This window comes from Arvicanthis niloticus, chromosome 4 (genome assembly GCF_011762505.2).
Source record: "Arvicanthis niloticus isolate mArvNil1 chromosome 4, mArvNil1.pat.X, whole genome shotgun sequence".
In the NCBI taxonomy this organism is placed as follows: Eukaryota; Metazoa; Chordata; class Mammalia; order Rodentia; family Muridae; genus Arvicanthis; species Arvicanthis niloticus.
Window position 1 is genome coordinate 68,165,739 of NC_047661.1, and position 26,344 is coordinate 68,192,082.

At 47.1% G+C, this 26,344-nt stretch overlaps 2 protein-coding genes across 9 annotated transcripts in view; one reads left to right on the forward strand and one right to left on the reverse strand.

The window, feature by feature from the left end:
- Positions 1-201: 201 nt before the first annotated feature.
- On the reverse strand, positions 202-23,700 carry Syt11 (synaptotagmin 11). 2 transcript variants are annotated; one of them, XM_034500363.2, is made up of 4 exons: positions 23,379-23,700; positions 14,283-15,106; positions 4,063-4,186; positions 202-3,290 (listed from the first exon to the last, which is right to left on the reverse strand). In XM_034500363.2, exons 1-4 carry the CDS (start codon positions 23,410-23,412, stop codon positions 2,980-2,982), a joined length of 1,293 nt encoding a protein of 430 aa, XP_034356254.1. In that variant the 5' UTR covers positions 23,413-23,700; the 3' UTR covers positions 202-2,979. The 2 variants fall into 2 exon arrangements, with proteins under 2 accessions (XP_034356254.1, XP_076788845.1); XM_076932730.1 differs by having other exon boundaries at positions 4,066-4,186; positions 23,379-23,563.
- LOC117707044 (GON-4-like protein) overlaps positions 22,492-26,344 on the forward strand; it is a 53,940-nt gene continuing 50,087 nt past the window's right edge. For 4 of the 7 annotated variants that reach the window (XM_034500357.2, XM_076932725.1, XM_076932726.1 and 1 more), the window contains exon 1: positions 25,141-25,294. In XM_034500357.2, coding sequence (XP_034356248.2) covers positions 25,159-25,294 — 136 coding nt within the window. In that variant the 5' untranslated portion in view covers positions 25,141-25,158. The other 3 variants (XM_034500358.2, XM_034500359.2, XM_034500354.2) reach the window with 3 other exon arrangements.

A 26,344-nucleotide genomic window follows, 5' to 3' on the forward strand; every position in this document is an offset into this window, starting at 1 on the left:
TCCCCTTTTGGTTATGCCTTACAGATCCACCTATTTTATAGGCCTGTAACCCAGAGTTGCATAACAGTTTCTCAGACAAAGGGGCTCATGAGAAAAATAAATTAAGAAGTCCTGGCCCAGAGTGTCCTGTGTGTGTGTGTTGAGTGCTATCTACAATCACAATCACCCAGCTTCAAGAAAACCAGGCTGCACCACTGTGCCTTTTAATCTGAATCAGTCTTTATTCTGCACGTGTGTGGCGCATTAACAAGGTCCACATACAAGATAGCATTACATGTTGCAGGTTAGCGTCACAGCGTTATGCAATTTCACACAGTTCATGTTAGATTTTTCCGCTTTTTTTTTATTCTTTTTAATTTGACACTTTTATTTTTGAGTTTTATTTTTACAAGAGAAGACACAAGGTAAAGAAAGACGACCACTTTGGAGAGGGATCGTGGTGAGGGCAATGTCACTATGACCAGTATTAAAAGTCTTCCATATCCCCCTCCTAAGTAGGTCCCCCTGGTCCCACACAGCAGTTCTCTCTGCTCTCCAGCACAGCACTGTCCATCAACACATACATGGCTGTGTGGAGACGAAAGAGGGAACTTCTGATATTGTGAATAGCTCTCAGAGTCCCCAGAGAGTCAAGAACTCTCCATAGACAGACTGGCTGCTGGGAAATCAGGAGTGACCTTTCCCTAACCTATTCCTAACCACAAGAGCCTTGTGCAAAAGCTAGGATGTGACTCTCTTGTCTTTCAACAGACAGGGAGAGGCATTAGCCTCCACCCACATCAGTGAGCTCTGTTAAGAACAGATGTGAAAGCCAGAGTCAGCTAAGAAGCTTTAGGTACCAAGTCCAGGGCATGATGGATCAGGCCTGAGGTAGGAGGGAGGAATCCTGTACTGCCCACCCCTTTGCCTTTTCTTGGCAAAGACACCGAGGCAGCCCCGAGCCTGTGGAAGTACCGGCTCCCCCACCAGCACCCGCTGCTCTGCAGACCCAGAGGATGCAAGGGATTGAGCTGCAGGGGGATCAGGAGGGGAGGAGCTCAGTGAGGCTGTTTCCCAGACTTCTCAGAAGGAGCTACAGAGGCACACACAGCGGGACAGAGGCCAGGCTCCACCTGTCACTTCGCATCGCTTCTCCTCCCAAAGGAAACGGAGCTGCTCAGTGACTTCTGATCTTTACACATTAAGGCGACGAAGAGGAACCATTTCAATTTTTTTCCCTAATGGGGCTTAGAATGCTCCTGCCGGGTTTTCATTAAACTATGTCAAAATGCCTTTTTAGAAAACAAAAAGTATTTTCTTCTACGTATAATACAATATTTACATTCCATGGGTTAAAGGACGGAGACTAGTGGTGTGATCCCAGCTGATGGTGAGACACTGAGTCAGATTATGGGATGTCAGGGCTGACAGTAGCGAGAGCACAGTGGGCTTTCCTGCCTGTACACGACTGCTCTGCTTTGCCAAGAATCGGCAGAAAAAAACCAAAACCAACCAAACAAAAAGCAAATGAAGGGTTGGTGGGGGGTGGAGTGGATTCAGATCTACAAGCACAAGGGGAACCACCAAAGGCATTGTCACCAACCCTCTCCATGGAAAGTCAGCTTGTCCACCCCTTCTCAGAAGCTAGCTAGAAAGTGATGGTCTTTAGGGAAGTGGTCACTTGAGTTACAGCTAATCTTTCAGGCCCTGGATCAAGCTATTCCTTATTTGACTGAGGTCCTCTTCAGGCTGTCAAAACAGGCACTGCCTATCCAAGCTCACCTCTCCCTTCTGAAGTGACCTGTTCCTGTGGAAGTCTCCATGTGGAGACCTGGATCTGAACTCCAGACCATGCTCAAGCTCTGCACTGTCTTGTGCAGTGGTGGAGAGATGGTGGAACTTTGGTTTCCATCCTTCACGGTGTGGGGAGACTCTCAGTTCTCTGGTGGTGCGCTTCTGCTGAGGAGCGTGGTGCTCTGAAGGCATTCATGTGATCTTACTACTCAGCCCCACTTGGCTTTCTTAAGAGCCATTACTGTAAACCTCAGGGAGAAGGAGTCATTTCCGGGGCCTATTTCCTTAAGAAATGAACAGCAACTTCTGTTGGCAGCTACATAATGAGGAGGTGCCAGAGCCACTGAAGCATTTCTGGAAAAGTAAAAGTCAGTGTAACCTTACAAACCCAGGACTGCTGACCACCACAGAGGGCCACGTGGATCTTATTGCCTCCCCTTGTCCCCTGACCTGCAAGTAGCATTCAGAATGTGCTGGTGCCCACGGGTACCTCTAGGTGAAGTCTCCATAGCTCCTAGGGAAATCAGCAAGTCCTAAGTCCAGGCCCACCTCTCCTGTGCTCACCGGGGCTATCTCTAGTCACTGGCTGCCTGTTACCCTTTTACAGCCGATGGCTAGCAGCACACACCCCATTCTCAATTACTCTTTCTCTTGGAAACCCCACTTGCTTCTTTGCTTACTACAGACCTCAAGATTTGGAACTCAGCCAAAGAGCAGAGATGTGAGAGGTGACAGAAAAAAGGACTGGATGACAGGAACATGGGGCTTTACAGGAGCAGACTTTTCTCCTGCAGTGATGGGGAACTGGAGTAACCCAGAGAAGCCTGGTAAAGAGAGGCCAATTTCAGGGGATCAGCAAATACAATTCGGCACAAAACACAATTTTCATGGATTAAAATCTGCAACTTGATATTGGTTAGGCTAATTTCTTGTTTGTATTAGACATGCAAGTATAAGGTTACATTGTTATATATAGACTTGGGGTCTTTCCTTCTCTTCCCCCCTCATTTTAAAAAACAAAAGATCGTCTAGTGCCTTGCAAAGAAGAAAGCAATCCTCACGCTAAGAACCAATCTGCAGCTGTGTGGAGTGTGAGGTTCTTCGTGTGGTTTGTTCTGTAAGAAATCTTCTACCACTAAAATGAGGTTTTGAGTCAGCTTCTCTGTCACCTCTCCCCGCCATGTGCCTCCCCGCCTGGCCCCAGGGTTAGTACTCGCTCAGACTGTGCCACTTGGCTATGGGCTTGCGAGGACTCTCGCAGACCTCTCTCCAGTGTTCCGCACCACTGGCTGTGACACTGTGTGCCCCCAAGATCAGCCTCCCTACCACCTCATTCTTAGTAGTGCGATCGAAGTCAATGACAAGGAACTCGATGCTGATATCAGGCAGGAGGTCAGTGGGGATGTCATAGATGAAGGACTCATTGAAGACAGGGTTCAAAGTGCACTTCTTTACGTGGGTTTTCTTCTTGGCAATGCGTTTTCTGCCGTAGTAGACGTTCACCTTGACATAAGGATCTGGGGGCCACCAAAGAGAAGAAGAGAGACAGGCCTATGACACCATCCTCTGCTGTGTGGTGGTTTTATGTTTAGAATCTTAACAGTGGTTCTTAACTTGTGGTTCACAACTCCTTTGTGGGTTGATAGACCATTTCACAGGGGTCATAGCAGATATCCTGCATATCAGATAATTACACTAGGATTCTTAACAGTACTGAAATTATAGTTATGAAGCAACAATGAAAATACTTTTATGGATGGGGTCACCACAATATGAGGAACTGTGTTAAAGGGTTGCAGTTTTAAGAAGATGGAGAACCACTGGTTTAGATGGAAGAGACTGCTGTCCTCATATTTGCTGACTGACCATCAGGTCTTCAGTGATTGTACCATAAATACACACAGACCATACATGAGTCTGGCTGCCTAGATGGGGGTGGGTCAGGGGGTACCAAGCAGGTATGGAGTGTAGAACAAGGTATAGGCCTGCAGAAATCAGGAAGCACTGTCAAGGACATGGGGTTGAATAGATCATCTGCAGTCTTTTTTACAAGTCTCACCTGAGGTAACTGCTCCGGCATGCATGGGATTTAGAATGCCCTTGTTGGTTTACCATAAGCACCACTGTGGCTGGGAAACAGATTAGCTAGTCATGGGGAGCAAACACAGGCAGAAGAGTAGGTGGACTGTGAAAAGGGGCAGGGGTGTGGACTTGGAGTATGTCAGGATAGGGTGAGGGGTGGTGGTGGGGTTGGTTCGGTCAGAGAAATGGGTTGAAGTAAATAGCTGCTACCTGAGAGACCGGTGATATCCATCTTCGGCAGGTGTCTGGCTTTGAGGACCACCACTGTCATTCTCTGTGCTACGGGCTGGTATGACAGAGATACCTGGAGTTCCCCTCTGCTAATGCACTTCTGTAAGGGAGAGACCTCAGGTCAGAATCCTGGCATGAGAGCAGGAGACTAGACAGCAAATAATGCAAAGGAGAGGGAAGAGAGCCTGCACGTGGGTGAGCTCAGGGACAAGTAAGGGGTATGGAATCAGGCCAGGTACAGAAGCACCATCAAGACAGCCAGAGCTCTGAAACCACACTGGCTGATTTAAAGCTGATTCCTATGTCCATCCTTGTGGGGGGCTGGGGGGGGGGAGGTTCTGGGAATTGACTTTAGGGCCTCCTGCATACTAGCCTAGTGCTCCACCACTAGTTGGGCAGTTAAGTCTCCGGAGATAGACATATGAGTTTGAGGCTAGCCTGGCTAGCCAGGTGCTCTGTTGAGCTACCCTAAGATATACTCACTCGCATTCCTTTTCTCTGCCCCCACAAGGGCCTCAAATTCTGTATACATAGGATGGCCTAGATCTACTGATCCTCCTGCCTCCAGCTCCCAGTATTTTGTTAACGGTTAAGCACTGCTAGCTTGGTTCAGGCTATTTCTTCTCAGTGTTTTGTCACAAGTTATTAAACATTTCTGAACTTCTGTTCCTTCCTTCATAACACAGAGCCCTCCCTCATAGAACCATTAGGAAGACTGGTTAGACCAAATTTTGTAAGCAGCAGCTGTGTCCAGCATGTAGTGGCCTCTAATTTGGTTCTTAGGATTAAGGGTGGGGTGTCAGTGCTGGGTGCTGGGAACTCAGTGGCTAAGGGCACCCGCTGTTCTTCCAAAGGAAGCTCACAGCTGCCTGTAACTCCAGCTCTAAGGGACTCAGCACCCACTAGTGGACTTCAATTGTTCTTGCATACTCATGGTATACGCTCACACAGAAACATAAATTTAAAACCAAACTGGGGACCAGGCAGATGCCCTCTTGGTAAAGTGTTCACTTTGAAAGCATGAGGACCTGAGTTGGGTTCCTTGGCATCTGTGTGAAGCTTAAAAGGAGAATCCAGATCACTGTCCTGGCAGTGTGTGCCAGGACCCCTGTGCTTGGAAGCAGACAGGCAGACCCCTGGAGCTCACTGGTCAGCCTGCCTGGTTGAATCCTGAAACCCGAACCCCAACCCCCAGTTCCAGATTCAGTGAGAGATCCCATTTCAAAACATAAAGAAGGGACAGCCCTCAGGAGGCAGAGGCAGGGAGATCTCTGTGGGTAGTCTGGTCTACAGAGTGAGTTCCAGGACAGCCAGGGTTTCGTGTAGAGACCCAATAAACAAACAACAAAGCCCACAAAGGGGTGGGTGGTAGGAGGACTCATTGAGTACAGCTGCCTACTATCAAATTTAAACTCTGGAGAGTACAAAGTGAGAACACAGACTCCTGCAGGCTGCCTTCTGACCCATCTGTGCACCATGGCAAGCACTGCCCATCCCAAACTAAGAAATAAATGTAAAAAAAAACAAAACAAAACAAAAAAAAAAACAAAAAAAAACTTGTAACAAGACCAAAGAAGATGTTCATGTCAGCTTGTGGCCTCCACACACAAACTTGATCTGGACGTGGTGATACACAGATGTAATGCCAGTACTTGAGAAGAGTCAGGAACATCAGGGGTTCAAGGTCAGCCTCAGTTATATACTCAGTTCAACACCTGAACTACATAGACCTTGTCTCAAAATGTTTTTCTTTGAGTTGGGTGTGGTGACTCAGACCTTTAATCACAGGACTCAGAAAGCAGAGGCTGGTGGATTTTTGTGAGTTTGAGGCCAGCCTGGTCTACATAGCAGAAAAGAATACATAATGCGACCTTGTCTCAAAAAATTATTATTTCTTTGAAAACTATGGCTGGAACTGTGGTATAGTGGTAATGTCTGTGCTTAGTTAGCATGTGGGAGTCCCTAGATTCAATCCTCAGAATTGTAGAACAATGAATGACCTAGGGCGTTATGCACACCTAATTCTTAGCACTTGGGAGAAGGGCTAGCCTTGGCCATGTAATGAGTTTCAAGCTATCCTGAGATACATGATGAGACCATTTCAGAACACCGAAAAGGGCTGGGGAGATGAGTCTGTATATAAAGTGCTTGTTGTCCAGGAATGAAGACCAGTTTGGATCCCCAAGGCCATATATAAAAAAGGTGTGTGTATGTGTGTCCTGCCTATAATCCCAGCACATGGGACACAGAGAGAGACTGGGATACCTGGAGCAAGCTGGCTAGCCAGTGTCTGACAAAGTCTGGGTGGTGAGCTCAAGATTCAGGGAGAGATCAATAGAGGAAGACATTGGACCTCAATCCTGGGCCTCCACATGCATGTGCACTCACATACATGTGAAAACATACACCTACCATTCAAATGTTTTGGAAATTGGAAATTGTATGGTGGGAAACAGGAGATGGGTTTGACTCCATTCTGTCTCACTACATGACCTTGGGCCTGCAGTGATTTCACAGGGTGAGCTGCTGGCCAGCTCTCCCTGCCTGTGTTCTGAGAAGCCTCCTCTTCCCATCCCCTCCACTGCTCCTCACTGCCCTCCTTCTTTGTTTCTCCAGCTTTAAAATTTGCCTCTACTTTGCATTTGAAAAAACGAGTCTTGCTGTGTAGGCCTGGAAGGCCTCACTCCATTCCTGCTTCAGCTTCTCTTTGCCAGGGTTACATAAACGCCACGCCTCACCCAGGCTTGTTTTCAGACTGGGTAGCCCTGGCTGGCCTGACACTCACCATGGCTGGCCTTGGACTCACTGGATCCTCCTGCTCCTGCCTCTCAAGTGCTGTAGGACTGTACCACACCAGCTCCTGATTAGCTGATTAGCATTTGGGTTCATAGCACTGTCAGGTGCCGGGGGTTCAGGGAGCAGGAGACTAAGCTTTGCCTTTCAAGGCCCAGCGCTCACCACACACTGAAGAGACAATGTTTGCAGAGGCTAGACAAGAAAAAAAAAGCATTGGATCTGCTCTCCTCTCAACTCCAGTCACAGGCACTTGCGAGCTGCTATGTAGGTTCTGAGACTCGAACCCAGGTCCTTAAGAGCTAAGTGCTCACTGGGCAGTGGTGGCGCACGCCTTTAATCCCAGCACTTGGGAGGCAGAGGCAGGCGGATTTCTAAGTTCGAGGCCAGCCTGGTCTACAGAGTGAGTTCCAGGACAGCCAGGACTACACAGAGAAACCCTGTCTCGAAAAAACAAACAAACAAACAAACAAAAGACCACCCCAGAAAATTATAACTGATCAAAATGCAGAGTTGTGGAGCCCAGTCTCAGCTGATGAATGCTCAGCCTGTCTCCTGTTCCCAAGGCTCAGGGATCATTCCAGAAGAAGGGGCAGAAAAGACTGAAAGAGCCACAGGACCAAGAAGTCTGTGTAAGTTTCTGTGTCCTAGAAACGGCAGAGAAGCTACACGTATGGAGTCACCAACATGCCTGCCTAGACTGCCTACAGGAACTGAACAAAGCTCACACCTGTAACCCCACTATTTAACATGCCTTAGTGTCAGGAGTTCAAGGTCATCCTGTGTTACATAAGAGTTTGCCTCAAAACTCAAACAAACAAAAAAACAACCCACAGGCTGAAGACACAGCTCAACAGAGAAGAATGCTTGCTTTTCTTGCTTTTCTTGGGTTTGATTCTCAGTACCCCCATGTTGGCTCATACCCTCTATAACTGTAGCTGTAGGGAATCCAAGTCTTTCTCTGGCCTCCCAGGGAATCAGGCATATGTGTGGTATACATAAACACATGCAGCTATAACACTCATAATCATAAACAGAAAAAGGATACATCCTTATTTAAAAAAAAAACCCACCAAATATCAAGCTAATTAACAAACATGATTGCAGCTTAGAGCTGCACACAGCAGCACATGCCCATAAACCCAGCTGCTCCAAGCCTAAAGATAGGGCATGGCAACTTTGAACCCAGATCCAGTAGCTTGGGGGAGACCCTCTCTCAAACCAAAACCAAGACAAACATCCCTGAAAGCTATAGTGTCACTGTCCCCAGATCATCTGGTCTTTTTTTTTTTTTTTTGGTTTTTCAAGACAGGGTTTCTCTGTGTAGCCTTGGCTGTCCTGGAACTCACTCAGTAGACCAGGCTGGCCTCGAACTCAGAAATCCGCCTGCCTCTGCCTCCCAAGTGCTGGGATTAAAGGCGTGCGCCGCCACTGCCCGGCCAGATCATCTGTTCTTGCAGAACCCCTGTGCCCTATCCTACTTCTTGGGGAAAATAGACAACTTCCGGTTTTCTCCTCTACACCATTCCTTGGACGGTTACTGGTCTCCTGGCCTCTTCCTCCTCCTCCTCTGGTTCTTTTCCTTGGGCAGCATGGCCACCCCACTCAGCTGCCTCTGTGCTAGGAAGCCTGCAGCCACAACCTGACTGCCATCCATCATTCTGCAGGGAAGGCCAGATCTTTTTGCTCCCTCAGCCCCTCCCTTTTTCTTTCTATTCAATTCTCAGTTTGAGCAGCCCAGTCAATGGCTCTTTTGAGCCACTGATGGCTGGGAGCTAGGTTGTTTCCCAGTCCCTGGGCCCAGTCAGGCAAAGACCCTGTTGTGAAGCATGCAAGCAGAACGCCATGGAGAAGAGATCTTAGCCATGTCTGACAGAGCCTCTGCTGACACAGTAGGCTAGAATTAGGAGACACTCAATGGGAACCTGTGGAGGACAGGTCTACTTCTTTGTAGACCTATGCACCTCCTTCAGAGTCATTTTCTAGTTAGTATCCGCACTGTGAGGGCCTGTGTACCCTCAATAAACCTTTTGTGGGGCCAGAAATCTGCAGGACCTCTACTGCTCTAAATCACAGCCATGAGAAAATGCAAGACAAAACCTGAGCACTCGGATCCCCTCTCCACAGGGAACAGCTCTTTTTGTGTCCCTGCCATCAATGTGCTTTTTCTTTCTCCTTTCAGTCCCAACAGCTAGACTGGATGATCTGGAGGTCACATGCAAATCTGGGATTTTTAGAATCCTCTCATTCCCATGACACTGTCCTAGGTAAGCAACACAACCCAAGAAACATTGAGGCCATCTCATGATTCTGTTGTCCCCTCTGCCAGTCGGCTTCTCCCAGCTCTCTGCCTGTACCTCCTGTTCCAGGCTTAGTATGAATATGTGGTTTCACTTATGATTATTAAGTACAATATAAGAAAACAAAGCTGTTGCTTTAAAAATTATTACTATTACTATTATTATTGAGTTTTCGAGACAGGGTTTCTCTGTGTAGCCCTGACGGTCCTGGGACTCACTCTGTAGACCAGGCTGGCCTCAAACTCAGAAATCCACCTGCCTCTGCCTAAAAATTATTTTCAAGGGCTGGAGTGAGCTCAGCAGTTAAGAGCACTGGCTGCTCTTCTAGACAACCTGGGTTTGAACCTAGCACCCACATGGTAGCTCACAACAGTCTATAACTTCAGTTCTGAGGAGCCAGTGCCCTTTTTTGGCCTCCATAGGTATTAGGCACACAAACACACATGCAGGCAAAATATCCATATACATAAGATAAAAATAAATTTAAAAAAATCAATTCCATAGTCCAGGTATTGTGGTACATACCTTTAATCCCAGCACTTTGCAGACAGAGGCCTAGTCTACATAGCTTAGGGTGTCTATATCTACGCAGTGAGACCTGTCTTACTAGGGGTTGGTGTGTAGCTCAGTTAGAAGGGCACATAAACACATGTGCCCCACACCTTTGTGTAGCTTTGTGCATGTTGGACAAGCACTGTACCTACTAAGCCATATTCTCAGCTCTCCTACCCAGGAACCTTAAAAGGAAGGTTTGGTTGAAGTTACAAGCTGTAAGAGGGTGTCCTGGGCTGGGGATGTGTAGGACCGTGAAAAGCAGCCTGATTTCTGGTTGAGCAATGTCTGAAACCCCAGTGACCCAGCAGGTGACCCTGCAAGGTCCTCTGTAAATAAAGGTAGGCCTTTGCCATGCTCCCAGACTACAGGCTCCTGACAGGAGCCCTCCTTAGATTTGTGTCCTTTAGTCACATAGGGCAACACCCCTACTAGCTCCTCCACAGGTAGAGGGCCTGACTACAGATCTCCATCTTAATGAGGTACCTAAAGGCCAGGGGGGCGTAGCCAATTAAGCATTCCTTCCCAGACCCTCCTCCCTGCAAAAGGTATTTAACCTCAGGCCCACCCTGAGAAAACTGGGGTACAGTTTTTCATCCACTTTCCCTCACAACAATTAACATCTTAAGACCACAGACTGTTTTCTCTTCCATGGGGAACAATGGCGCTGCTGTCTAATCTCCAGCAGAAGACCTCTGCATTTCCAGTCTCGGTGACCACCAACCCAAGCAAACCAAGCAAGCAGCTGTGACCAAGCCAAGAACTCTCATCCCTGCAGGACACAGCCAGAGCTTCTCTCCCTTTCTCCCCCTTTGGCTGCGGATCAATCCAGCCCGTATGCCCCACTTCGTTCTCGGCCCTTCCAAGGCTCCCATAGCCCTACAAGAGTGCCCAAGAGCCTGAGAACCAGACGAGCTAGCTCTGGCTCCCCCAGGACCTCAGACTGAGCTCCCAACTCCCGGGGGAGGCAGGGTCCCCAACGCCCGCCTGGTGCTGGTGTGGGAAGAGTGCAGTCGAACTCCTGTGTCTCGCTCCCACGAGTGGCTCTAGCCCTGTGGTGGGGTGGACATGGGACACACTTTAACCCAACAACTGTTCTGGGACACAGACATCAACCCAACAGGGATGTAGCTCAGTGTGTGTTAGACCCTGAGTTAGATTCCTAGCACATCCCCCTAGGTCCCTCTGAAGAAAAAAAAAAAAAAGATGCCTTTTAAAGATGAACCGAAAGTTGAAATGTCTAGAGGAGTTCTGGATGAAGCCCACACTTTGTCCTTAGGAGGATATGGAGACAGTATTTGGGGGTTCTTTGGCTGGGGATCCTGGGAATGAATGAAGGACAGACTCCCTGGTGCTGATCAGAGATAAGGGCTCAGGAAGTGTGGGAGTCTGGCAAGCTCTGTTGTCCTGTCTGGCCTCTCCTATTTCCATGTGTTGCTCAGGATCCTAGCCCTGGCTTCATCCTCATGAAAGGAGTTAATAAAGTGGGAAGAAATTTGGCACTCCCCAAGAGCTCCTGGCAGCTTAGCAAATGCCATTGTCTGTGCTCTCTGCCAGTGCCCTGGATTTTAGGCTGCTTTGTTTCCAGCCTGAATCAGTTCCTTTTTGGCCAGTCTTTTCCCAGCTGCAGCTCGGCACAGAGCCACTCCCTCCCCCCATAGTACTGGACTGTGAGCACATGAGTGGCCTGGAAGAGTGGTGGGTGCTGTTGGAAACCATCCTCCTTCTAGGACAAACAAGGCTGAGCACTTGGGCCCTGTAAATGGGAGCCAGGAAACTGGAGAGTGGGGAGCAGAGACTGAGGAAAAGTAGGCAGTGAGAGAAGACAGAGAAGGGGACATTTCCCTTCTGTTGTCTCCACTGTCCCTTCCTGTTACGTCCTCTTTTCCTTTTGAGCTGGGATGTCAAGTATTTTAGGCTGTTCTTGAACTTGTAGGGAAGGCTGACTTTGAACCCCTGGCCCTCCTGTGTCTACCTCCTAAGTACTGGGGTTGTAGGTATGTCCCTCCACTTTCATTTCATGTGGGACCGGGGATCCAACCTAAGGTTCTGTGCCTCATAGGCAAATACTCTACCAACTCAGCAACATTGATCGTGTGTGTGTGTGTGTGTGTGTGTGTGTGTTTCTGAGACAGTTTCCTGTAGTCCTGTTGACATTCAGCTTCCTATAGCTGAAGATGACCTTGAACTCCTAAGCCTCCTCATCTCACCTACCAAGAGCTGGGTTTCAGGCCTCTTCCATGATGCCCAGTTCTAAAAGTCAAAATTGGCTGGTATAGGATTCCAGCACTCAGTCAGCAAAAGCAGGAGGATTACTAACTCAAAGGTAGCCCAGGCTACATAGTAAGCTCCAGGCTATCAAGGGCTACATAGTAAGACCCTATGTGTCATGAAACAAAACAATAGAAACAGATGCTGAAGACTAGCTCGGTTGGTAGAGTGCATGCTTACATGCACAGGTGAGCCCTGGGGTTTAACCTCACACTGCAGAAACTATGCTGGTGCATACCTAAACCCCAGCGCTTGGGATGCAGGGAGGACAACAAGGAGTTCAAGGTCATCTTCGGCTCCATCAGATTCTTGGTCAACATTAAAAAACAAATCCCACCCCCCCTTTCATTTTTCTCTCCTATGTATGGAAGGTGAATCAAGGGTCTCTCATATGCTAGACAAGTACTCTCTCAGTTAGTAACATGCTCCTGTGGTAAGTCTGTCTCTCAGACTCCATCCAGCCTCTGGGTTGCAAACAAACACTGCCAATGATGTCTTTTTCTTCCAATAAGGTGAGAACTTCTTAAGGGTAATAATACACCCAGCATGTTACCTGGTTCTTCATCATGACCTAATGGGGACGGCAGTGTTGCCAGCTGAGGAGAACAGACTGAGAAGAGTCAGGTGCCTGTTGTCATGCAGCTGAGAAGCAGAAGCTGAGTCAGGCAGTCAGTTCCAGAGCTCCAGTGTGCACCAGCACAGCACTGCTCTGCCCCCATGTGAAAGACATGGCTGAGCTGCCAGGAGGGGTGGTCATTTATGCTCTGTACTCAGGACATTAGTTCCAATGTTACCAAGCAGGGAAGGAGGGAGAAAGGGCAGTGTGGTGGTCTTGCTCCTCCTCCCAATGCAGACCAGGGAGAGGAGTAGAGGAAAGGTCTCTGTTAAAGGTCAGGGCCTGGAAAGTGAAGCGCTGCACTAAACTGAAGCCATACCATGCTTATAAAAAGATATACGCAGGGGCTGAAGCGATGGCTCCTGGTTGAGAGCTCATGTTGTTCTCAGAGGACTCAGTTCCGTCCCAAGCACCCACATCAGACAGTTAGAACTCCAGCTCCAAGGAATCCAATGCCCTCTGGTGTCCTCGGGCATGCCCAGGCGAACACACTCACACATATATACACACAGAGAAATAATAATAAAAATATTTTTCAAAGAAATGCTCAGGGACTGTTGAGATGGCTCAGTGGGTAAGTGTGCCTGCTCCTAAGCCTGATCTGAGTGGGAAGAGAAAATCAGCTCCTATGTGCTGTTCTTTCATCTCCACAGACTTGCTGTGATGCACATGTGCCCCCCATAACTTACAAATAAATAACCTATAAATGTAACAAAAATACACATGTAAAACAAAAAGGAGAGAAAGCATGCATATTGTTGGACTTAGTAGTATGCACCTATAATCTCAGTTTTGGGAAGTAGAGGCAGGAAGATCAGAGCTGAAGGTCATCCTTGGGCACACACCAAGCTCAAGTTCCAGGCCAGTCTAGTCTACAAGAGACCCTGTCTCAAAAATTGTGGCACAATGGTGGCACACCTTTAATCCCAGCACTGGAGACAGAGGCAGGTAGACCTCTGACTGAGCCAGCTCTACAGAGTGAGTTCTAGGACAGTCAGGGCTGTACAGAGAAACCTTGTCACAAACAAACAAACAAACAAACAAACCAAAACCAAACCACAACAAAAAAGTAGAAAATTTGGGTGTGGTGGTACATGCCTTTAATCCCAGCAGTTGGGAGGCAGAGGTAGGCAGATCTCTGTGAAATTGAGGCCAGCCTATTAATGAGTTCCAGGACAGCCAGGGCTATATAGAGAAACCCCCATCTCAAAAATTCATAATAACATTTACACCCACCTAGGAAAGGAAGGCGAGGCTAAAGTGAATTAATTTTTACACTTTTTCAGCAGTAGGGTGCATGTTTTCTCAAGGAAGAACACAGGTTCTAGAACACTAGGTTAGCCCCTTTGTCCTATAAACTGTGATGAATCCAGGATTGGTGGGCCACTCTGTTCCAAGCAAGCTGGATGTAGCATCAAGACACCAGCCACTAAGTGAAAATTTAGAAGCAACCTGCCCTTTTATGTCCCAGAATTTACTTCTTAGAGGAGCACACCCACCAGGCCTTCTGTTACACTTTGACGACAGCTTGTGTTTGGTAGCTAAGAAATCAGAAACTTCTCTGTCACCTGCCTTTGCTACCATCTCTCTCCTGAACCTCCTCTCCACTGAGATCTGGCACGCCTCTTTCGACCATCCCTCCCCTGCACACTCTTCCTCCTCACCTGGATGTTCCTCTTGATGATGTCCCTGGTCAGCTGAACCTTGCCTGTGCTGGGGTCCACTCCAGCCAATGGCACCATGACCTCCCCAATGACGTCATCTCGAGAGAAGCGATCAAAGCTGAGCACAAGGAAGTGCAGCACCAGGTCCTGTAGCTGGCTATATGGAATGCCGTAGAAGGTGAAGGTCTCATCAAACACGGGGTCCAGGGTTTTGCGAAGCACTCGGGTCTTCACTCGATGCCGCTTGTCAGGAAGAATGGTCATTTTGATGTAGGGATCGGAGCCCTGGGTCTGGTCATCCATCACTGGCAGCCCGTGGGCCTCTTGGATTGTCACCACCAGAGCTTTCTTGGGAAAGTTGTAGTCCACTGAGAAGGTAAGGGATCCTAGCATTACATCTTCCTCTGGCGATGATGGGGAGGTGGGTTTGCTTTCACCAGGGGTCAGGCTTGTCATGGGGCTCCTCAGTTCTTCCCCATAGTCTCTTTTGATGGGTAACTGGTCTATACAAGATGTGGGGCTAGGCCCTCTGGGATCCTTGTCATGGCTCAGCAGGCCAGACTCTGCATTTATTAACAGGTTTCCTCGTCCACTTTCTCTCCGAGGACCATCTTTGTCTCTCCGAACTTTGATGATTTTCTTCTTGTTGCTGAGGGTCTCTGGGTAGATGCTAATGCCTTTCAGCATGTGAATAAACTTGTATGGCGGGGTCTTGTGTTTCTTCTCCGCCTGCTGGTGGCAGCATGTCCATACAAAGACAGTCACGGAAACGCACACTACCAGCACAGAGGCCCCGATGAGGCCAGCCGCTACTGGTGATACATCTAAAAGCAGAGACCAGAGTTATGTCAAAACAAGACTTCCATTCCTATCAAGAGAGTGCCTCTCCTGGGACCAAACTAATCCTCATTCCAGCCTCCACAGTGGGAGCCCATCTGGGCTTTGGAACTTTTTCTGCTCACTGCCCAGGAGGTGACCCAAACCCTTGCCACAGAACACATTTGCATAGCTACTGGTTTGAGACAGGATTTCATTATGTAACCCTGGTGTCCTGCAAATTGCCATATAGATCAGGCTGGCCTCAATCACACAGAGATTGCCTGCCTCAGCATCCCAAGTACTAGGATTAAAGGCTGGATCACGTAACTCCTTTATGTACCTGTGTAGTATCTCATCTGATATTTTAAAAATTTTAATATCATTGTAGATGTATCTGTTTTGTCTGCATGTCTGTCTATCTGTCTGTCTGTCTGTCTGTCTGCAGCCTGATAGAGCCTAATCCCCATGGAGGGCAGAAGGTGTCTGATAACTTGGTGTAAAGCAATGTTTAAAACACAGCACATAGCAGGCATGTAAAGGTATTGTTTGCTAGATAAACAAATAACTAAAGACACAGAACAATGATCTGTTTCCCCTTGCTTCCCTCTTCCCTGCCATTAGAATTGTCTTTCCCCTAAAAGTTGGACCTGCCTGACTTAATGGAAACTAAATGGGTTTTACTACCTAAGGCCTATAGTTCCCTCTTACATCTCAGGGAAAGAACTAGAAGTCAGGAAGAACTAAGGACATAAATATAATTCTAGCATATCCCAGATTCTTCCTAAATATCCTTATCTCCTTTACAGGCATCTACAGGGCTGACTGTCTCAGTTACTGGAGACCACGGGCCCAGTCTCACCTCCGGAGAGAGACAGCTCCTGCCCCACTCATCACCTTCTTTGTTTCCCACCTGCTTCTTAGCCTAACCTGTGTTTGTTTGTCTGCTTTTCTTCATTGGATAAATGTAGTGGCAACAGAGCTGTCGCCCATCTCTGTATTGGCTTCCCAGCTGCCAAGAAGCAAACAGCTTTGGTCCAGTTAGTACTGTTATTCTGACCTGTTCCAACATGGGCCACAGACATGGGGCCAGTGGACAAAGGACTGTGTTTTCTGAAACCACGAGGCAAAATAAACCTTTTATCAAAAACAGAGACTTGGTCCACTGTTTATGTTAATAACCTACAGTTAGAAACAAGGGTATGTAGGCACTATGACTGTAGACATCCAAGATAAATACAAAGCCCTCTGGAGACTGAAAAGTCTGCCCACTTGTAGGCAAGAACCTTAGTTGGGCAAAAATGACATGTCAGGTGACCATAGGCTTGGGCCAACGTTAGGTTCTTTCTGGCTTACATTGTAAGCACATAGCTTACCTCTCGTAGGCGGCAGTGTAATTGAATCTGCATTGGACATCCTGCACAGCACTAATGAAATGTTTCTGTCCTGAGTTAGATATTCTAATGTGTACTTATTAGGGCCCTGGAAGGCATTATGATAGAGACTTTTTATTACAAATCAAAGAACTCATTGAATAAATGAATAGGACCAATGTTGTTCCTGGTTTAGAATCAAGGCGCCTGAGAATTTAGAAATATTCCTAGGACTAAAGACTGGCTAATGCCATTGACAGGATTTAATTTCTGACCCGACTGCCACCAGAATCCAGACTCTGGATTATGTATATGGATACATTCTAGATAGTTGGGATACTTGGGGAAAATATACAAAAACGGGGTGAAGGTGCTTCCAGTCAAGACTGCTGAACCTATGTGATGGGAATTCTTCTGACTTCCACATGCACTTTTTAAAACATAATTAAGGCTATGCTCACATGAATAAAGAAATAGGCCGGGCGGTGGTGTCACACGCCTTTAGTCCCAGCACTTGGGAGGCAGAGGCAGGCAGATTTCTGAGTTTGAGGCCAGTCTGATCTACAGAGTGAGTTCCAGAACAGCTAGGGCTACTCAGAGAAACCCTGTCTTGAGGGAAAAAAAAAATAGAAGAGCAGATTGCTAAAAACCCTACCAAATGAAAATCAAAAGAAACTGCATTTTCACGAAGAGGGTTTGATTTTATATTATTTTGTAGAACAGACCAGCACGAATGTGCACAGGATATATATAGGACGACACTTTGGACTCAATTAAAAGAGTCAAGCCAGGGACAGTAGCACCCAATTGTAAACATGGAAAGTTAAAGGCTAGACTGGGGGCTGCCTAGATGGTAAAGCAATTAAGAGAACTGGACCCAGGTTCCACAGGCCCAAGGTTCAATTCCCAACACCCACATGATGGCTAACAACCTTTGTAACTGCAATTCCAAGAGATCCGGTGATCTTTCCTGGTTTCTATTATGGGCATGTACCTGCTGATATACAGGCACACTTGCAGGCAGAACACACACACACACACACACACACACACACACACACACACACACACACACATATATAAAATATTTTGTTTCCTAGACAGGATGTCATCACAAAGCTCTGGCTGTCCTGGAACTCACTATGAAGACCAATGGCCTTGAACTCACAGAGATTCCCCTGCCCTTCCCTTTGAGTCACAGGATTAAAGATGTGGGATAGCCTCCACTCCGCCCGATAAATAAAATCTAAAAACAAATAAAAACTGACAGTAAAAAGCCAGCCTGAGTTTCATGGTGAGACCTTGTTACAAACAACAACAAAACCCTAAATGAATAAGTAAACAAATAAATAATAAAAGGGATTTCTCCTAGTGGTGATTGGACCATTTATTCTTGAAAGTTTCTCTTTCTTTAAAAAAAGGTTTCTTTTTTTTTTTTTTAAAAAAAAAAAAAAAAAAGAGTGCCCTGTAGGTGTCTTCAGACACACCAGAAGAAGGCATCGGAGGATCCGTTACAGATGGCTGTGAGCCACCATGTGTTGCTGGGAATTGAACTCAGGACCTCTGGAAGATCAATTAGTGCTCTTAACCACTGAGCCATCTCTCCAGCCCTAAAAAAAGGTTTCTAATGACTTGATTTTATTGATATATGTTGGTGTTCAGCTGTGGCATGTGTGTCTGTGTGAGGGTGTGAGATCCCCTAGAACTGGAGTTACAGACAGTTGTGAGCTGCTATGTGGGTGCTGGGAATTGAACTCATGTCATCTGGAAGAGCAGCCAGTGCTATTCACTGCTGAGCCACGTCTTCAGTCTCTCTCTCTCTCTCTCTCTCTCTCTCTCTCTCTCTCTCTCTCTCTCTCTCCTTTTCTTTAAGTCTGGGTCTCACACTGTCACTCTGGCCTTGAACTCAGAAGGATCTGCCTGCCTCTGCCTCCCCAGTGTGTCATAACACCCCATCTCTGAAATCTTTTCTAACTCAATATTTCACCATTCAGTGAAAGCTGAGAACCAGTAAGAAACAAATAGTCTTCACTTTGAAGTCATATAGGTAAGGAGAAAGGCCATCACTACCGCGGGAAAGCACGATGCGCATGTCCATGCCTCATCCATACTCATGTTTGCTTACATCACTCGGTAAGATAATCGCTTTTAAGAAAAGTTTAGAGGCAAGAACCCATCCTGTTCGTTCTCAAATCTGAGTTTCTGACATTTAACAAAAGCTAGGTAAATCTGTGTGTAAACAACCGCATGGTCAATCACGATGGCTCCAATATGAAAACGTGGCTCTCCACTGCCCAGCCAAGCGCTTTCCGGCAGATGGTTGGCTGTTGTTTAGAGAAGGTGATCACTGACTGACTGTGAGAAGAGGGTGGAAGGGAACTACGAAGGTAAGCATCAGGGCAGGCTTCCTGTCTCAGTCTCCCAAGTGCTGGCTGGGATTACAGGTGTGAGCCACCACATCTTGAGGATAGGTATGTGTGTGCAATGTGTATGAGGACACGTACACGGAGAGAGGGCAGAGGACAGCTCAGGAGTCCGTTCTCTCCTCCACCAGCTGTGGGTCTCATAGCTGGAACTCAGATCATCAATCAGGCTTGGCAGCAAGTGCTCCCCACCTGCTGAGCTATCTTGCTGGCCTGAGACAGGTATTTTTTGAGCGTAATTTGAAAAGGAAGTCTAAAGGCCAAGACTGGGAGATGTCTGCACAGGTCTTTGGTTCTACTGTGTGGTGTCACTGAGGGAACCTGCTGCTACTTATGATGCATCGATTGCCATGGAGACAACAAAGATAGGTGGAGAAAAGAAAAGACAGGCATTCTGGAGAACCGAGGATGGAAGCAAGGCAGGTTCCCGTGTGTGGCTTCCTCAGGTGCTTACTCCACCATCCCCATGTCTGCCCTACATTCACATTCATCTCAGTATTGTTTCCGAATTCTATCCCCAATACGTAGACAGAGAACTAGAAACAGCATATGGTGAAATTCAAGGCCCTCTTCCTTGCTCTAATGAAAAGTTTGGTAGGAAAAGGGAGTTGGAATGAATGACTGAAGTGAGTCATGTATGTATGCATGTATGTATGTATGTATGCATGTATGCACGTATGCATGTATGTATATATGTACATACGTATGTACGTATTTTTTTGTTTATTCTTTTCAAGACATCTTTTTGCTGTGTTGCTGGCTCCCCCAGAACTCATTCTGTAGACCAGGCTGGCCTTAAACTTACAGAGATCCTCCTGCCACTGCCTGCCTAGTATGGGGATTCAAGGCATTCACTACCACTGCCCAGCTCACTGCTCAGTGACTGTTTTAAGTAGCTGTGGGGCTGGTGACATAGCTCTGTTGATAGAATGCTCACCTACACTGCTTGATCTCCAGCATTGTATGTGACTGGGTCCAGTGGCCCATGTTTACAACTTCAGCGCTCAGAAGTGGAGGTAAGAGAATCAGGAATTCAAAGCCATCTTCAGCTACAGAGCAAGTTCTAGGCTAGCCTGGGCTACATGAGAACCTATCTCAAAACAAACAAACAAACAAACAAAAATTGGGGCTAGAGAGATGGCTCAGTGAATAGAAGTCCTTATCTTGCAAGCACAAGAATGTGAGTTTGAATTCTGGGAACCCATTTAAAGCTCGGCGCACAGCTCATGCATCTGTCTTTCTAGCAGGCCTATGGGAAGATAGGAATCTCCAGAAGTTCAAGGCTCAGCTAGCCTTCCATATGCAGAAGAGAAATAACAAAATGAGTGCCAGGTGTGGTGGTGAACTCCTTTAATCCCAGCACTCAAAAGGCAGAGGCAGGAGGATCTCTTTGAGTTTGAGATTAGTTTGATCTATAGAGAAAGCTCAGGGACAACCATAATTACATAGAGAGCTACTGTCTCAAAGGAGATAAAACAAAACAAAAACAAAAGCCATGGAAGAAGAAAGAAAATAAGCAGCTAGGTATGATGGTGCAGGCCTTTAATCTCAGCATCTAGGATGCAGAGGCAGGTCTCTGTGAGATGGAGGCCAGTCAGGTCCATAGATCCAGTTTCAGGACAGCTGGAGCTACAAAGTGAGAACTTGTCTCAAAAACCAAACCAAACCAAACCAAACCAAACCAAACCAAACATCCAAACCAAACCAACCAACCAAACCAAACCAAACCAAACCAAACCAACCACCAAACCAAACCACCAAACCAAACCACCAAACCAAACACCAAACCAAACCAACCAACAAACCAAACCAAACCAAACCAAACCAACCAACCAAACCAAACCAAACCCCAAACCAAACTACCAAAGCAAAGCAAAGCAAAGCAAAACAATCAAACACCAAAGTATAACAAGAAGACTTTTCTGAAAGAAGGTGAATGAGAAGGACTGACATCTGAGGTATTCCCATGTTGTGTGTTTGTGCACACAGAGTGAATGAATGATTTAACGGATAAAGAATAAAATTATTTATTTTCCTAATTGGTTACCTTTTGTTTTTCAAGGTCATGTCTAGTTGAATATTGACCTGTGTGTCCTCTGTCAAGTGCTAGGCTTTAAAGTATTTTGTAACAAATGAAAATGTGAGAGTGGCAGCTCTCTTTGGGTCAATCTGTAAGGGTCTAGGGATCTGGAGATACATGAGATATTCCCAATTCCTTTAGCCTCTGCTCAGACGAGAATTTAAAAAAAAAAAAATTAGACTTTAATTTCTTCAGAAATAGGACTAGAGATATAGCTCAGTGGTTAAGAGCACTGAATGTTCTTCCAGAGGTCCTGAGTTCAATTCCCAGAAACCACATGGTGGCTCACAACCATCTCTAATGGGATCTGATGCCCTCTTCTGGTGTGTCTGAAGACAGCAACAACTTCTTATTGGGCTTTGAAATTCTAGCCCCAAAGCCCACAGCTAAGGTCTCCTTCCACCTTATGAGGGCTCTAAGGCTAGAACTCACTTTGTCATCATTCCTGGCCCTGGCCTGTGAATTCTGAATGTTCTAAACTCTACCTTCCCAGTGTTAGGATTGTAGCGTCAGCCATCATGCCTGGATCACTTTTTTATTTTGTTTTATTTTTTTTTTTTAAGACAAGGCTTCACTCTCTAGCCCAGGCTAATTGGATTCCTTCAGGGTTACTTTGAACTCATGGCAATTCTACCTTAGTCTTCCAAGTGCTGGGGGAAATGCCTTGAACCACCATCCCTGGCTCCTTGCTTTTAGAGACCAGTTTCATGACCTTGTCCAGTCTGGTTTTGAACTCAAATAGCCCTAAACTTGCCTTGAACTCAGGAAGTAAAGAAACCACAAATCTAGGTTCTGTTTCATCTATTTTCAAAAGACTCTAGAATTGCAGTTAGAGAAAGGACTCTGCTGGAAAAAGAGTTTGAGAAGCAAAAGAATATGAAGAAAATCCTGGGTTTCTCATGTGATCACAAAGTGGATTTCAGTTTGGAAAACTCAAGACTTAAAGGATAGAGACAGAGAGCAAAGCTGAAGAAATATAAGACTCAGCCTTGGGGTCAAATGGGAACAAGGGCTGAGGAGTGTGAAGATCCATTGTCTGGATGCTTTCTCTGAGATCTGATGTCTTATTATGTTGAGACAATACAGAACATTGGGTTCTGTTCAGTTCCATATATATACCCCTTACTTGGGAGCGAGAAAAGTCATTTTTTAAAAAGTACTTTGGCTTGTGTCTCTACCCCTACATTTTGGAACCTAATGCTCACACCCAGATTGTCTGAGGAATATACTCTTTTAAAACACATGCAGGTTCTAGGTTTGTTTTGCAACAACTCTCACTTGATTACTCCAATAAAAGGACAATTTTATTTTACTTATGTGTGTGGTCTGGAGCAAAGCATGAGAAGTTTGCGCTCCTGGATCGTTATGGAGGAGTTCCCCAAGAGGAAACGACTTGGCCAAGCCTCTCTTGCTTTTTTCCCACCTATTTACCACAGCACTTTCTGCCCCAGGGAGTGTAAAAGTGCTCTCAGAACCCAGAGGGCTAGGTCTTGGATCAGCCGCTCCGAGATGACGTAATGCTTTCTGTGGTACACAAAGCGGCCTCCCCCGGGCTGGGCCTCTCCAGCCCCTCCCCCAGGCCAGGATAGCCTCCCCTGCCAGCACCAGCGCGGGTGAGTCCCCCTTTTTGAAAAGCCAGACCAGGGAAACAGGGAACAAAGGCCCCGGAAGGGGCGCCTAGGCACTGCCAGGAGGTTCAGAAATAGACATCACGTCATCTCTCCGCCCGGCGGCGCCAAGCGCCATTTGGTAACACCGCGAAGGACTACACCATTACGGTGCAGAATGAAGCATGCAGGGCTAGCATTTTACCCCAGCCCTAGCAACCCTCTGACTGGCTTAAGGAGTGGCTTCATTTGTGTTCCCCACCCCCGCACCCTTCTTTCCCTGGAGGCCTCCGCCTCCCTTGGCTTCCAGCCATACAGCCCATAGCCTCCACGCTGCCATCTTGATGTCCCATCCCCCGTGCCACTTTCCTCTCCTGCAGCCCTCAGAAGTAGGAGGGGGGAGGAAGGGGCACCGCCCTGCGTGCCCCTAGGGGGAGGGCTCGGCCTACCCCACCTCTCTTCCTCCAGAAAGGGGCGGGGGGTGTCACATCCTCTGCAAGCTTGCCATTTCTCACCTCCAGCCGTGCTGACAGTGCACCATCAAGGGTTTACCATCAAGGTTTTAGCATCCTGGACTTGCCTATCGTCGGTGGCACTCTGCCCTTGCCAGAGCCTGCAGCCCACAGCTGAAATTCAGAGGCTCTCCACAACCTTCGACTCACGACCTCAGACCCTATTCTGGCTGGGCTGGCAATTAAAGAATTCCATTTGGACTTCATCCCTCCGCCTATTCCTCAGCTATCTAGCTTAGCAATGGCACTGACCACCCCCAAATTAGTTTGTCAGGCTCTACTTACCAAAGCTGGGGCGTATATTTGTGATTTCAGCCATGTTGTAATCAGAGGCTGTTGATAGAAACACTTTTGCAGAGGTCAGACAACTTCGGGAATTTCGGTCAGTACCGAGGCCGCGGCTGTAGACCTCCAGATCAGCGGAGGAGAAGGTGCATGGCCGACTGCCCCTGCGACAGTACGATCCCTGGTTGCTAGCTGCGCTTTCCACTTAGATGCTCCAGGGATGCTCTGAGCTAAGGATGCAGGTGCAGTCAGACTGGTCCTGATGAGAGATAGGCTCCGCCTCTTTCCGAATGGCCCTCGGCAGAAGACTCCGCCTATGCTCGAAAGATTCCGGAAGCTCTTCGCGAGAAGACCCCTCCCACTGCCGAGTTTTTCCCGAGGATGAGTCTCCGCCCATTCAAGGCTGTGGGCGTTTGTGGCTAGAATTTCAAAGCCCAATAAGAAGTGTAGGTGTTGTGCTAGCTCAGTCGCACATTCCTGTGACTATATCACTCGAGTGGGTGAGGAAGGAGAGTCAAGGACAGTCTTGGATAAGTCTCCAAATACAGAAGGGCAGGAAGATAGTTGCTTTTGCGTCTTCTGAAGCTGTAATTCTAGTTGCCTGGGTTTGTATAGATAGAAGCTGAGCCTTCTGTGCCCGAGAAGTTGAGAAAACAAAATTCTATATGGTTTCAGTATTGGTGGCCATATTTTATTGCACTCCTGAAACAGTGAAGGCATTTTTGAAAACTTAAAACTTGAGAAACTTACTAAAGATCAAATCTGGGCAGAAGCACGACGATCAAGAGTTTCAGGCCAGTCTGAGGTGTATAACAAGAATCTATTTCAAAAAAGGAAAAACAATAATAAAGACCTAAAATCTTCTGGGCAGTGGTGGTGCATGCCTTTAAATCTAGTACTCTGCAGTATAAAACACCAGAAAATATCCAAAAGCCATGATTGAATTTTTGAACATTATGGCATAGGCTCTTTACTAGGCACTGGGTCAATACATTAGGAGCTAGAACTGAAATAACAGATATCTGACTCCTTTTGATATTTGGGTATTTTTGTGAGCTCATCTGTCCTGCAGGGCCAGAATCTGGAAACTGGAAAAAGTGATTAAAGTATTCATTGGTCCACAGGATTTATTGTGGTGACCAAATCACCTAGTATAAGAACATTTTGCAGGCTGAAGAGATGGCTCAGCAGTTAAGAGCATTGGGATCTGATGCCCTCTTCTGGTGTCTGAACACAATGACAGTGTGCTGATATACATAAAATAATCTTTAAAAAAAAAAGCACATTTTGCAAACTAAAGATTATTATGCAGATATGAATGACTGCTATACGTTGAGTTCAATTCTAGCTTTGACCTCAGCTACATAAAGCATCTCTCTGGATTTTAGGAATTCTCCTTTTCTTCCTATGTTCCAGGTATTTCCTGGAGAGGGTGATTAGTTGTCAACCTAAACTATGGAAACTATGGACTCCCCACCCCCAGGTTTTGAGTTGGGTAGCTAACTAGAGAAGAGTAGGGAGTCTCCCCCCCTCCCCAGCCCCTGCCCCTCTCTTTTTGCCTTTCTCCCTCCTTCCCTTTCTTTCATTCTTTTTCTTCTTTTTTGAGAGAGGGTTTCTGTGTGTGGCCCTGGCTGTCCTGGAGCTCGTCCTGTAGATCAGCCTGGCCCCGCATTCAGAGATCCGCCTGCCTCTTCCTCATCTATCTATTTGTGATGTGTTGTGTTACTTTTTCCATGAACTGACGTATAGGGGCTGTGGCTTCACCAGGCCCTAAAATAAGATGGCGCCTGTCGTTTGGCGCATGCTCCTGACGTGCAGGTCCCGCGCCTCGGGGGCGCGCACGTCAGCCGGTGCCGTTGCGTTACTTCCGCTGGTGCGGAAGCTGAGTTTCCGCGGGATCAAGCCGGCCTCTGAAGGTAGTGTGTGGTGGGGCGGGAAGAAGCTCGTTAGATGTGGGACTCCCGGGCGGAGGCTGCCCAGGATAAGGGGCAGCTGCTCCGAGGCTGGGTTCCCGGTGCGTGAGGGGAATCGGATAGCAGGGGTGTGCGTGGTGGTGCGGACTTGGGCTAGCGTTGAGCGCTGAGGTGGAGAGCGGAGCTAGGACTCCTGTGAAATGCTTGTTCAGGAGGGCTCTGGGACTGCTCGCTCCTTGGCGTTCCTTCACTCTTGGTCGACGTTTCCTGGCCTTTAAGGCGCAGAGTCTTGGAGGTACTGTAGTTTGAAGAGCTCGGAGCGATCTCCGCAGAGTTCTGACTGAACAGCCTGTGGCTATTCCCCGCTTCCCATCTCCCTCCGTGAACCTTATGAAGTCATCTGTGAAATAAGGAATCGCCGAGGTTATCCCTACTCCACTCCTTACTCATTTACCACCCTCCCCGACAGGATCTACGATTCTTCTCTTGGTTATTGAGTTTTACAAAGATAAGAACCTGGTCTCTTAGGGCGAGGGGCCTCTCTTAATGCCGCAGAGAACGAGAATTGCAGAGGCTTAAGGTTAGCTTTATAGATCAAACTCTAAGTAAGGTTTCTCTGGTACTGTTGAGTGGTCTTTCAGGCATGAGTGAGCTTAATTCTGGCATTGAACTTATTTATGAAAGTAAGAGTTTCCTGCATAGAAGGATGCAACTAGGGGCTGGGGATGAAATCAGATGGTAGACTGCTTGCCTTACATGCATAAAACTTTGGGTTCCTAACTCATTAAACGAGACCTGCTGAAACACCTGTGGAAGCAGCAGGATCACAGCTATGATCACCCTGAGATTTACAGCAAATTGGAATTCACCCTCCAGCACCCAAGGGGATGTTGCCCGCTTGGTCCAGATGCAGCAGAGCTTTGTTTATGCTCACTTTCATTCATTCATCTCTTCAGGGAAGAGTCACCAAGTGTGTACAATACCCACATAATGCTGGATGCTGGAGAAATCAGTTAAGAATTCTCTTTTCTAATTGACTTCATAGCTCTGGAA